The 13,970-nt window shown below is 52.5% G+C and overlaps 1 protein-coding gene across 2 annotated transcripts in view; it reads right to left on the bottom strand.

The window, feature by feature from the left end:
- Positions 1-13,970, bottom strand: part of PDIA5 (protein disulfide isomerase family A member 5) — an 89,147-nt gene that overhangs the window by 32,436 nt on the left and 42,741 nt on the right. For both annotated transcript variants that reach the window (XM_029214219.1, XM_029214220.1), the window contains exons 8-10: positions 10,428-10,495; positions 3,779-3,870; positions 3,614-3,685 (exon numbers count right to left, since the gene is read on the bottom strand). In XM_029214219.1, coding sequence (XP_029070052.1) covers positions 3,614-3,685; positions 3,779-3,870; positions 10,428-10,495 — 232 coding nt within the window. The remainder of the gene's footprint in view (positions 1-3,613; positions 3,686-3,778; positions 3,871-10,427; positions 10,496-13,970) is intronic.

Raw genomic sequence — 13,970 nt, 5'->3', positions numbered from 1 at the left:
GAGCCGGACTGGGAGTCAGAAGACCTGGTTTTGAGTCCTGTTTCCTCCACCTTCCAGCTCTAGGGGCTTAGGCAACCAGCCTGACTTAAAACATCTACAAGGCAGTATATTTGTAGGCCCTTCTTCATCTGCCTTGCAGGTACATCTAGACAGATAATGGACGTGAATGTACGAAGTACTACCCAAATGTTCCTAGATATCATTCATAACCTCAATAAGAATCATTCAAACATGAGTGGACACCCTCAAAATGAGTCGAGGCCCTGTCCTCTGAGGTGTTTAAGCGGGATGAAGTAACTACATCTGTCCTAGTGGTAACACGACACTGAAAGGGAATTGCTGGGGGCAGATTCGCTGACTTTCACATTCCCTCCCAATCCTGCAACTCTGACTTCTGCAGGTTCTCCAGGACTGGGAAGTTCACACAAAGCACGTCCTTGCCTGAGGCAGGTGCACATGCCATTGATAAGAAGATGCAACTCAAAATATGACAAGTCAAGAATGCTTTGTGTTTGTTTTCAGTCCACTTCTGGTTAGTATAAAAATACACAGGCAGAAACAGGTAGCTAGGTCAAAATGGATTGCCACTTCTGCACCCTCTACCTGCCAAGCCCAACTGAGTAGCAGGAAATCTGCAGAGAGTGGAATAAGAAACGCAGCTGCCAGAAGCACAAAGGGGCACACTGCCAGGATCATCGCATCTACCCCAGAGCCCTGGGGCACTCCGACACCAGGGATGCCCTGCCTGGCCCACTCGCCAGTCACATGTCAGACAGCAGGATTTGGCTCTTCTCTCCTGGGCTTCTGAAAGTCATCTAGAGCAGCGGCCCCAACCTTTTTGGCACCAGGGAGCGGTTTTGTGGAAGACAATTTTTCCACGATGGGGGTGGGGTGGGGGTGGGGGATGGTTCAGGCAGTAACGCAAGCGATGGGGAGCCGCAGATGAAGCTTCGCTCGCTGGCCCGCCGCTCACCTCCTGCTGTGTGGCCCGGTTCCTAACAGGCCGTGGACCACTACCGATCCACAGCCCGGGAGTTGGGGACCCCTGATCTAGAGAATTAGCAAGGCTGGATCCACCCTCATCCTTCTACATTTGGTGACCATAAGCCATGAGCAGCCAATGGAGAGGCCCAAGAAAGAAGTGCAGGGCAGCAGGAAAGGTAGGATCACTGCTACCCACCCACCAGGATTTGGTGGAAACCTGGTGAAGACTTAAAACACCTGGCACCAGGAAAACACACACACACACACACACACACACACGCACGCACGCACATACATACATACACACGCACGCACGCACACAGCTGGGTATATGTTGGGGGGAATCTAGAAGGAAATTTGCCAAATATCACCACACATTATCCTTGGGCAGTGGAGTAAGGGGGCCACTTTTCCCCTTGTTTAAATATTACGCTTTTCAATAATGATATAGCTCACTGATAGCCTTAAAATCAGAAAAGACTTTTAAAAAATGAAGCTAGCTGGCAGCACAGTGACATCGCTAGATCTTGCTGAGGCAGCTCACTGGGGGTCCTCCCTGCCCTCGGCTGTGCTGGGGGAGTGCGCTATGGTCATGCCTTTGGAGAAGCTGCCCCCATGTGTGCACCTCCAGCACAGGGACCACAGGTGGTTGGGCGGCTCCGGAGTTGCTACCCAGCGGGACCCGGATGCTGTCTTCCCTTCCCCGGAGTTACCCCACCAACCTCAGCCGACTGGAGACCCAGGGTGAACCAAAAGCTGTTAACAAGGTCTCCTGCCCATGGGGGTGAGGAGAGGAAGGCAGAGGTGGGAAGTGGGGAGGGCCAGTCCAGGACAGGGATCAGGAGGCAGCCCTGGGGGTAGGAGTGGGGCCCGGGACAGGGTCTGGTGGAGGAGCTGCGGTGGGCCTGGGTGGGGTGGGGGACGGAGTGGCGGAGTCCAGCGGGGAGATAATACCCCGTCTCAGAAAAGCCACTGACGTGCTCCCCTGGTCCAGGGCTAGCAAGCAATTCTGAACACTTTCTAAAAAAAATAATAAACATTATCCTTCCAAGAAGATACGAGTGTATTTTGAAGCCAGAAAAGGTTACAGAAGGGGGAGGGAAGCAGATTTTATGCTCTGGTGACAAATGAGACTGCCATTTGTTGAAACCTTCTCCCAAAGCAGAGCGAGATATGTCTGGCTGGAGGAGAGGACATGCTTATTATCAAGTGAAAAATGAAAACAGGGGTGCGAAGGCCCAGGTTAAGACAATGACTACAGGGTAATGGGGAGCTGCCTTCCTGGGCAGGGGCTGGAAATGAGGTAATAGATGGAGACAGAGATGTGAAAATGCTTCCAAGAAATAAAGGACACCATGCAAACATGGTTCTGCCACGGTGCTTTATCTCCTGGGCCCCCGGGAGCCCACGGAACAGAAGATTGAGAGTTTCAACCTTCAGAATCAAACAGTTTGTTGTGGGTTTTGGGGTATTTTTTTTTTTTTTTTTAGTACAAAATTTATCTTCCTTTCCCATTCTGAAAATACACATTTTCAACCTCATTGCTTTGGATAACTAATCCTTTAACCCTGTGCCCCTGCGGTAACGATGTCAATAAACAGCCACCGTGCTGGCAGCTGGGGAAAGGGCAGAGGCTCTGGCCAGAACGCGCGGGAGCTGCTGCCGGGGGCCGACCCCAGCCCTTCTGCTTGGCACTGCAGGAGGGACGAGCTACTCCATCACTCTGCTTAGTTACCTCATTCAGGAAATAAGGGTCATAATAATATCTTCCTTATGGGGCTGTCCTGAGGATTCCATGAGACATAAGGTGCTTAGAACAGGGTCAGCCACAAAGTGAAGCTCCCAAAATGCTCCAAGTTCTTATTCTAAGCACCGTGCACAAATAACCACACACTGGCAGTGACTGGTAAGTGCCAGGCCAGTGACAGGCAGAGCCCAGAGCAGGTGAGTGTTCTGGGGTGGGCTTCAGGAGAGCTCCGGCCACGGAGAAGGCGCTGGGGAGACAGACTCCCCATCCAACACACCAGTCAGGGTCCAAGCGTCACGCAAAAGTCACACACCTAGCATGGGGGGCGGGGGACTCCAGGTGCACGGGCGGTTTGGGTTATAAGGATCTAATCACATTATAAGCAGGACCACAGGTTGCTATGAAGCAGCTCCGCGGGGCTGCATGGTGAACAGCAAAGCAGTCTGCAAATCTAAGGCATGAGGACACTTCTTAGCTTCATGGCACATAATACAAAGTGTTATGTCTGAAATGAGTGTCTGACTGACAACTCTATTTTCAGAGAGACGTGCAGCGGAACCTCTCTCAAACTTGCCGTCCTGGGTGAGAAATACTTCTAGCCATCAGGTAGACTAAGGGGAAAAAACCTATCTGAAATGCAGTCGTCACGGCCAGTCACACAAAATCCTCCCGACTCGCACATTCTGCACGCACAGATCCCCACCCTCACCTAGATGCAGCCCATAGACAGTTGCGTGGGCAGCACACAATGGTCCTTTCTTTCCTCATTCTCTTCCCAACCACCAGAAGGAGCCCTGTGCCCAGGGACACCCTGGGGCCCAGCAGATGCCCCTCCCCCTCTGGGTACCCTCCCCCGCCCCACCAAGGCAAACGCCAACTTACTTCTTCAGCCACTCCACAATGTCCTCAGCTGTGGACCCATAGCTGTCGTACTGGAACAGAAACCGTCCTTTCCTGTGAAACATGAGGAGACACCGTGGGCTCAGCCAGGGAGGCAAACGCCATCATGGAGGGGAGCGAGCGTCAGCAGGGAAGCAGGGGACTTACTCGAAATAGCAGATGGTGGGGTAGCCGCGCACACTGTACTCCTCCTTGATGTTTTCAAATTCCGAGGAGTAGACATTCATCCCGGCCAGCACCTGGGAGCAAAGGGAGAACAGACCTGTCCACTCTCCGCCCACAGACGCCCTCACCTTGTCCATGCCTGCCCAGCCGTCCCACCAGAAACAGATGACGGGGACGAAGCCTCACAGTCTGACGCACAGCCCAGGGCAGCGGGGGATCAAGGATAGCCAAGCCAGCTGGGGACGATGCCCGCGTGCTCTGGAAGAAGCAGTCATCTGGGCCCAAGGGCTGCCCCCCATACAGGCATTCCCTCCTGCCTGCCCTGTGGGAAAAACCATCCCAGAGCAAAACAAAGTTCTGAGGGTTGAAGAAGAAACCTGGCCTTGTTACCAAGGTCAACCAGGTCCTAGAGTGGGTTCACTGCCACCCAAGTACATATTATGCCTTTTCTCTGCCCATGTCAACTAAGGTTGTACTCTTCTCCCAAGTTATGGAATCACCACTGAGCCACTCTGCCACTCTAAGGCACCCTTGGACACCTTCCTGGATACCTCAGTCTGTCCGCCCTGGCTTCATGTGCAACATTCTCAGATCTCACAGTTAATGTGGCCAAGGAGGTTGCGTGGTTCTCATGACCATCCACCTGCCTAACTCTCCTCCCTCCAAACCCTGTTAGGCCTCCTGTGGGTGACCATCACCTACAGCATCATTTGAGCATCATCTCTGAAGTCTGAACATGTTCTGGTGGCAGGGGTCCACATATCCAACACCCCTGAATGGGAAAGGAAAACTGTAGTAGCTTGTATTACTGATGACAAGCCTATGTACTGAGAACAACCCAGAATGAGTCCCCTAGAACTCCTTTCCTGAAGCAGGAACTTTTTTCTATATGGCAGGATCAGGTGCCTGGACAAAGGGCTTTGAATCTGTTCTCACGAGAGAACACAGTGTGGCCAGACGTAAGAGGGCTGTTCCACAACGCCGGGTGGCATAGAGGGGCAGGCAGAGGAAGTTCAAAAAAGTCAGCAGCAGTTACAGAAGCAGAAAGAAGAAACCAGGAAGCGGAATTTTGCTGAATAATATGTAAGGAGGCATAGGGAGAGAAAACGGGAAAGAGCAGTCTCAGTGGACAATGAACTCGATTCAGAGGACTGTTTCCACTTGGCAGTCGCGTGACCTTGGACAAGTCACTCACCCTCCCTGAGGTTCCCTGTTTGGAAGATGTGGGTGAGGAGACTATCACAGGGCTCTTGAGAGAACTGAATGGGATGACCCAAGTCAGAGGTTTTAGCACAAAACTGGTGCTCAAGTTCTTTATTTCCTACCAAATCCTGGGTGATGGGAGCTACCTGTGCCTCTGGCAGCTCCATCTCTAGAGGCATCTAAACGTATCTTATGAACCATTTTAAGTACCTAGCACAGTGCCTGGCATACAGCAAACACACAATAAATGCTTGCTAAATCTGTTTTTTTTTTTCCTCCCGCCCCCTTGTGGGATGCTACAAGGAATACAGGGAAAATAAGCCTGAGACAGAACTTACTAGAAGCCCTGGAACACTCTAAAAGCCCGTCTGTTCACTTCCCCAGGCTGATTCAGCAGCCTGTTCCAGTAATAATTGTCTACTTTAGAGTTCTTTTTTAATGTCTAATTGGTCTCCCCAGTGTCAGTGCACATTCACCACGAGGTTAATCTTCCACATCCTCCTCTTTCATTACATCACTTCCCGGTGCAAAACCTTTCAACTCCACTGAATGCAGGCTAAAGTCTAACTCCACACTCAAAGACCATATGGTCCCTGTCTCGTTTTTTAATTCTTCTTTCCTACAAAAGCCTTAATTGTGCACCTGCTAGGGTCTAGGTTTTTAATTCTCCCAGGAATGAGACAGTCTGAGATTTCTGCACAGAGAGGAAGTTGGACTGTTTGCCGTCTGGGGCCCCTTGCAGATGGGAATATACCACAGTGGCTAGGAGCCTGGGCTCAGGGGTTAGGATGCTGGGTCTAAATCCTAACTCCTCTCTCAGTAGATGTTTTCCTTGAGCAAGTCACAGTTACCTCTGTGCCTCAGTCTCCTCACCTGCAGCCCCCTCCTCTGGCTGCTGTGAAGACTAAATGAGACGGTACAAGTATCGACAACACTCAAAATCTGTCAGCCGCCTTCACTAATACCACTAAGAAGCTCTGCAGATGTGCTCACGCTCCCAGAACCCGTGCTGTATTCTCCTGGCCCTGACTTCGAGTATTCTACCCCCTTTGCCCATGTTGCCCACTCCCCCTCTCTCGGCTACCACCGAAGACTCATCCATCTTTTAAGGCAAATCACATCCCACTCCCCTAGGTGGCCTTTCTAAACCACCTTTGCTTGTGATGAACTCTTAATTCTCTGAATTTCTGTAGCACTTCTGACTACTTTGGGGTCATTTATTAGTTAATGAGATAACTGTTTTTTGAACGACTACTTACAAACACTTTTTGGAGTCTGTGAATCCAAGTGAGGCAAAACTGGTCTCAACCTACGGAGAAGTTAGGGTCACTGTGCCTGACACCGAGCCATGTGGGCTTGGGGCCAGTCGGCTGACACAACATGATCTTCCTCGTGTCCAGCCCATGCTGTGACAGGAACCATCAAGGGAACTCCACAAAGCAGGAGCGTGTGAGCTAGTGGTCAAGGAGGGTAAGATTTCCACAGACATTCCAGGAAGAGAAAATGGAGACAAGACAAAACAAGACGTGGCTCAAGAACCGAGACCATGTTGGTTTAACTGTAGGACACACAGAAGGGAGTAGGGGGAGAAGGCTGGGCGAGTTCACTGAGGTCGCTGTGGACCAGGCTTTAAGGTCTAAGAAACCAGGACTTTATTCAGGAGGTGCCGGAGAGCTATCGGGGGTTGTAAGGGGAAAGTCACAGGTCAGGGAGACAAGTCGGCAGTCTTTGGTAGCCACCCTGTATGGGCTAACCAGGGTCTGACCTGGGCTGGTGGGCAGGGAGAGGATGGAGGACGTGAGGGGGACAGATGGATGACAATGGCCTGGCAAAAAGGCACATTGGCAGAGGAGCCTGCGGTGCTCGGGAGGAGTCGTGAAGGAAAGCTGGCCACCTGCCCGATGGAAAGACACTGAATTTTATTTTAGACATCCTGCATCTGGGACCCAGGGAGAAGAATGCAGCCCAAGATGGGAAGCAAGCAGTCTGCCATGTGGTACTGGAGCTTAGAGACTCAGGCTCCATGGAGCTACATTTTGTTGAGCTATAGATGTAGATAAAAATCACTGAGGGACAGTCCATAGGAGACAAGGAGAGTACAGGGCCAGGCCCTTGTTCCAATGTTAATAATAAAGGAAGGAGGGTGTAAAGCAGACCCTTGGCAGCACCCCGTTCGGTGAGTGGAAGGAACAGTAAGCACAGAGCAGTGGGAGCCGCGTGGAGGTGTCAGTCATCTGTACCCGTGAAGTGTCTGCAGGCTATAGAGCTGTCTCCACGCACCAGCCCATTCGCGCATCCAACAGCCCAGTGAGGTGGGCAGGGTTGGTTATCATCCTCATTTTAAGGATGGGGGAAGTGAAGGCTCCAAGGCAACTTGCCCAAGATCTCCCAGTGGTTAGTAACAGCCAGCACCACAGTCTGATCTGCACACATCTGTCACCAAGACCGGCACATTTCACTGTTTACACCCAGATGGCCCATCATGGCCAAGGTTAACAAAAGACTCAGTGTGAACATCAATAACTGGCAAGGCTGGGAAGAGGAGACAGACAAGGATGGGCTCTGCTCTGAGATGGGGAGTGGCTGCTGACGAGGATGTCCATTAGCAGGAGTAGGTGGGACAGATGCCGATGACTCACCAGACGTCAGTGACAGCAAAAAAAAAGAGGCAGATCTGAGTCTGGAAAATGGCAAAGGCTGTGCATCCCTGACCCAGCCTCGCTTCCAACTTAATGACATCATTAGGTTGGACACCTCCCAAGAAATCTGTAGAGGAGGAAGGTTTCTAACCCCTGCCACAGACACGGCCAGCCAAAAAGGGCCCAAAGATGACAGAGATGAAGAGGAAACAGGAGGTGCTAACCCAGCTGGATTTCAGCAGTGTGGTGAGGAGCAAGCTTTTGATTTCAGGGGACCAGCAGCCCATCTCTGCCCCGTGTGCAAGGACAAAAAGGAATCCACACCTCTGGCTGCCCCGTTCCTGGGAAGCTGTGGCCGCACCATGAGCCCTGGCCTCTAGAGGCCTCCTGAAGTAGGTGATGGTCCCGGTGGCTCGGACCCTTCCTCCTTTATGGAGCTGGGAAAGGGTGAGAACCTTTCAAAAGGTGCTTTCCTAAGAAACTAACGGGAAAGCAGAACAAAACAAACCCCAAGTAAGAAAATACAGAAGGAAAGTAACGGATGAGTTCACATAACACAGAGGTAACTAGCACCTGGCCAAAGCTGGGCTTGAATCGGCCAGCCTCACTGGGTACCTGAACAATCCCACTGACTTTTCTATAACGTTGTCTTGGGAACTGGGAGGGTCACCTTTTTCTATTTCTTGACCTGGGCCCAAGCAGGAGAAGCAGGTACTGGGTGTTTTTTTTTTTTTTTCCATTTTTGGAAGCAGGTACCCTTAACAAGTAATCTTCAGGGCTAACCTTACAAGTGAGCCTATTGTGAGCCCAGGGCCAGAAAAGAACCCAGGGCCCTTGTCCCACAAACATCCTTCCCACTTTGCTTCTGTCCTTAGGAACTGATGCTCTGAACTCCTTTCAAAAAGGAGAATATCGCTTTTAATGTAAATATAGAGCTTAAAATAAAATGTACCCAGTAAGCCACATGCTCATTCATCCATTCATCAGCATGTGTTGAGCACCTACTCTGAGCTTGGCCTGTGCTCTGTGCTGAAGAAATGCTCAAGAGCTCACATCTCAGTGAGAAAACCTTATTATAGTTAGTATCAACTGGTGGGCAAAGCGATCCAGAACAGAAGCAAAGATGAGCAGACACGACCATGCAAGGCAGAGACAGGCTCTGGGGGAGCACAGGAGGGGCCTGGAGGAATGCTGAGTTCGGCAGGGAGAGGCAGCATTGGCTGAGAATCTTCCAGAAAGTGCACGAGACTGGCACCAAGACCTCACCTGCTTTGACGGAGCTGGCCAGCTTATTTGTCATCTGAATGGGGCTGGAGTTCTTTACCCTCCACTGCACTACAGAGTTCGGAGGGTGAGCTGAACGGTTGTCTAAGTGTATACGGGTGCAGCAGAAAGAACTCTGTGGGTAATTAAGTCTCTTCTCCAGGCGAAATAATCTTAAAATATGGTATCTATTGAGGCCCCAAAATGTGAAGTGAAACTTCCCCAGAGTGATATATGTGTGCCCCAGGGCCAAACGTCTCCAGGCAAGTTGCTAAAAGTTTATTAGTGAGAAACAAGCAGGACATTGGTGTCTCCCCAGAAATGAGGTCAAAAGAGAAAGCACCTGGTTCTTTGCAACCCAGTCCTGGGGCCAGCTAGCAGGGCTGTCACGGTGCTCAGGGGCTGCCCTTTAAACCTTTTTTAATTGACTCTGAACTAATCAACTTAGTTTGATCCATAAAGATCGTGGTGCAGTTTTAAGATCTCAGGACTCCCTTGGTGGGACTCTGGCCCACCCCACTGAGATGGCACCTGATGACCTTTCATGAAAGGCATATGGATTTTGCCATGCTCTCAGAGGAGCTAGCAGTTATTTTTCTGTTGCCACCAAGAAGAGAAAAAAAGAACAAACACCCAAAACTAACGAAACAAAAACCCCCAAACCTCTGTGGCTCGGGGTAAGTGCAAAAATGGACAGACCTATGGCACAGAAGAGACAAGCCTGGCAAAGGCGAAGGACACACAGAGACGACCAGGCCCGTCAGAGACTGATGCTCAGCCCTGGGTGAGGTCTGACTGCCCTGGCCTCCCCTCCTCCCTCACTGACCATCCCGGTTGCTCCTACTTCTCTGAAGGCCCGTTTCCTCAGTGGGCTCCCCTTCCCCTCCTGTCTCCTAAAGGTGGGCGTCCCTGAGACAACCCTGTCTCCCGCCTGCTCCCCAGCACACTCTCCTTCCGAGAACCCGTGGGCTCAGGTTTCCAGCTCCCCACCGCCTCTCCCCGCTGTGGTTCCAACGTTCTTCCTGCCCCACAGGAACCACAGAGCCCTGCAAGCCTGGGCAGGAGGCTGCCTCATGGACCCTCTTGTGCTTTGGGCCCACCCTTGGTGTCACTGTGCCCCCCTTTCTTTGCCACTGGGCTCCCCGGGCACCGAGAGAGCCTCGGCCTGCTTTGGAGCCCAGCCCCCGTCATTCTAGGCCCCTGACGGTCTGCTGTTGGCCCCTGGCCTCTCAGCGACACCGAACGTGCTTTGCTGGTTTCCTGGTTATTTCATTACTGGTCTTTGACAGGCGCCAAATTCTCCTGGTTCCAGCAATTCTGGCCAGTTCTCAGCATCCACTGAGGACAGGTCTCTGAACCACACGCCTGGGGCAGCAGGGGCAGCAGTAGTAGAATAAGTCCTTCCCGTGATTTCAAAACCTGCCCTCTCCCCTCGCCCTGCACCCGTCCTCCGCCATCTCGCAGGGAGAGAGGGAGAAGTAGGGAGCTGGCAGGCAGCCCCGCCTGGCCCATGGCGCCTCACTTACGAACTGGCCCCGCAGCTGGGTCGCAGCCTTCTGGAAATGCGGCATTATCCTCTTGCACACGCTGCACCCTAGTCACCGGCAGGAGAAAAACCAAACGGTTACAACTGGCCCCATGCTCCACCCTCTCTCCCCTCAGGCCAACCTCCACCAACAAGCATTTATCCCACCTCCAGGAGTCAGGACTGCCCCAGGCTCTGGGAGCACATGGGGCCAGAGGCAGAGGCCCCAGACCCCCAAGAGCTGACAAACCCCAGCCCAGCAGTCACTCAATAAACGCGGGACTGACAAGCAAATGTGACGCAGCTGGGGGAGGGCAAAGCACTGAATAATTCAGAGCTGAGGATGGGTTCAACGGGAATTCAGGGAGCCGGAGCAGGTGCCCGGAAAGCACCCCCTTTGTGCGCAACTAAAAGCCTCCCCTCGCGCAGCCAGGGCCTGCAGATGAACCTGAATCAAACGCTATTAGGAGGAAAAATGTGCATCCATACATACAACGGCTTTGAGGATTTTCTGCCTCTTTTCCTTCATTAACAATGAATCACACCATGGCTAGAGGCAGCCGAGCGCTGGCCAGAATCAGACACTCAAGTTCTCATCTTCCTTCGACCTGCTGGATGGCCCCGACAGGTCACCTCTTTGGGCTGCTGCCCCTTCCGGCAAATGAGGGGTGTTGGACCAGATGGCCTCAGGCCCCTTCCAGCACTGACACTGGGGAAGTCTGTGATGTCTTTGACTCAACCCTCTCTGGTCCACCACGGTCACACTCCTCTCCTGGGTGGTGAAACCTCCAAATTTGGGGGGCTCAGGGCCAAGACAGCCAGGCCCCAAACACCCACTCCTACTTCAGAGAGACTCTGATTTAAACCCACCCCTTCCCTTCAACCAGAACAAGCCACACATGGGCACCGACACCGCAGGACACGAGCCCCAGTTTCCTCAGACAGGAGGAATTCTGACACACAAGGCTGTTACTCTTTCTGACAGCCGCCCTGCTGCAAAACAGGCTCTGAGACGCTTCTGAAGGCCACAGACACCAAAGCTGCCTGGAACCCACGTCAGTCTGGATGTCATCTCGACACGGCACAGTGGGGACAGGGCCACGCAGCAGCAGACTAACAAGCTCTAACCCACATTTAGCTAATGCCTTGGCAGGCTGTGGGCAGAGTAACGCAGGTAGAGAGCTGCTCTCAGCCACTGGGCCAGATACGGACACTGGAGAACAGTGAGCAGGTCAAAACTCCCCGGAGACCACCTGAACCTCCCCAGCACCAAGTCTACTAGACAAGATGCAAGGCAGGATATTCTGACATAGAACTCTCAAAATGCCCACAGCCCCCTCCTTGACGTTCCTGCCTGGCAAACAGACGGACACACACACACCAGCGCATTACACCTGGGCTTAAGTACATGCTGTTAGTTCAGGCTCAGACTCAAGGAGACACAGGAGCTGCTGTGAGGTCAGCCTGCAGCGCAATCCCATAGCATCTGCCTTCAGAAGAGGCACCTCTCCCCAGCAGCTGCCACCACAGCACAGTCCCCACAAGCACTGGAAGGGAGGAATACGACACTTGTCAGGGGGCCTTGTTCCCTCTGTGGGGATTCGGAGAGAAGAATGGAAACAGAGACAGCAATGCCAACTCCCTGGGGTGCCCAAGCTCCACCAGGTGGATGCCACGTGGTAGGGATGGGACGCCGCACGGCAGAGGAAGGAGCTCAGCTCTGGGGAGAATGAGACCCAGGTGTGCATCACCCCTTGACCACTGCTGCCTGTGTGACGCCGGGCTAGCAATGTAAGCGGTCTGAGCCTCAGCCTCCCCATCTGTAAGGCGGAGACCACACCTGCCCTGCAGGCTGAGGGTAGAGCCAACACCTGGGAGGGCGGGCAGAACTAGGCACCAGCAGGGGGGCCTCTACCAGCACAAGGCCTGAGAGCCTGCCTCCCCGTCCATGGTGGGGTGACACTTCCACCGGGAATGGGGATGTCACTCCATTCCCCAGGAGAGAGGATGAAGGGGGCACACATCAAGCCCTTCACCCCCCCCCCCTTTAGTCAGTGACTTGATGAGATGGGGGAAGTTGGACACCCACTGGGTGACACTCAGGAGTTTACTGCCTATCCTCACAGGTGTGGCCTCTCTCCCCCAGCTCTGCCGGTCTACAGCCTGCAACAACAGTATCCCCCGTGACTCCTAAACAAGTGTCAGTCAGCCAGTTGTCCCCATGGGTGGAGTACCGGGTGAAGAAGTTATTGAGGGGAAGAAGAGATGGAAGAGTAACAGGAAGCTCTGGGCCAAGCCAGTTGCCACTTGAGCTTTACCAAAAATAGAGCTCGTACTGTGAACCCTATTTGAGTTTATCTTTCAACTGATTCATTCGGGAGGAAGGGGAAGACAGAAGACTAATTATCACTCTCAAACCCCAAAAGTTAGAGCACCAGCCCTTTTATTTTCTCATTAATTCAGCCAATGAACATTCACTGAATAATCAGTAGGTCCTTGGGACCCAGATTTGTCACAACTAAAGGCTTCCACTGCCTTTAGGCTCCTTCATCCCAATCTTTGATCCGTTAGGATCAAAGAATCCTAAAGGACTTCCCAGTTAGGGAATTGCTGTTTCCCAGGAATAAGCTGAATTATGAGGCCATGACTGCTTGGTTGGACTAGTATAATAAAAGCACAAGCTTGTTTCATTAAAAACAACAGCAACAACACAATCTGGGGACACCTGGGACCCAGGAGGCCAACCAATCTGATCCCACACAAGTGTAAACTTAACAGCCCCGAGTTTTCTCCCTCCCTCTCCACTACTCATTGTTCTATGACACCTACAAGGATCCTAGCTTCTTCTGCCCCAGCTTCCTATTCTACAAAGATAATAAGCCTGCTCGCAGCTCTGCCTGCTGTGATGAGGAGGATGGTCGCCCTTGCTGACAGCCTGGAGAGTCGGGGTGAGGCAGGGGGACTGGCACACACACTTCGGTGCACATTGCTAGTGAACCTCTCCCCGTGATTACCTACTGTCGTTACGCTGAAACCTGCACGGTTATACCATGACCCTGCCTTGTGACACGTACTGTATACTGACATCACTGTTTTAGTCTCATTTAACCGATGTGTTGAGACCTGAAGAGTTCTAAGATAAACGAAGGGAGGCCCGTCCTCAAGGGACTACGCAGGCAGGATAATTCCTGAAGCAATTCACAGCTGGGCAGGTAGTAAGATCCCTCCAAGGAGAAACAAAAAGGGGTGAAACCAACAAGTGAATATTAATAGGGAGACTGACCCGGGGTTAAAGAGCAGACCGCCTGGGCAGAGCCGGCTCTAATAGGAAGTGGGACTCCAGGGCCTCTTTCCATAGGCAGGCACACCCCTGGGGCAGGGAGGGGTGGGGGGAGGCTGGGTGGGGGGCACCCAGCAATCAACATGGGCTGGGGAGAGGCTGTTGTCATAGTGAACAAGCCACAGGCCCAAGTCAGGCAGAACCCACAGAAGGGCATCCAGCCTGGGGAGGCATGGTCAGCAGGGTTGAGATGGGAGGAACCTG

This window comes from Monodon monoceros, unplaced genomic scaffold (genome assembly GCF_005190385.1).
Source record: "Monodon monoceros isolate NGI ecotype Baffin Bay Population unplaced genomic scaffold, NGI_Narwhal_1 Super_Scaffold_11, whole genome shotgun sequence".
Lineage (NCBI taxonomy): Eukaryota > Metazoa > Chordata > Mammalia > Artiodactyla > Monodontidae > Monodon > Monodon monoceros.
The sequence above is the reverse complement of the archived record's forward strand: the minus strand, read 5'-3'. Positions and strand labels throughout refer to the sequence as shown.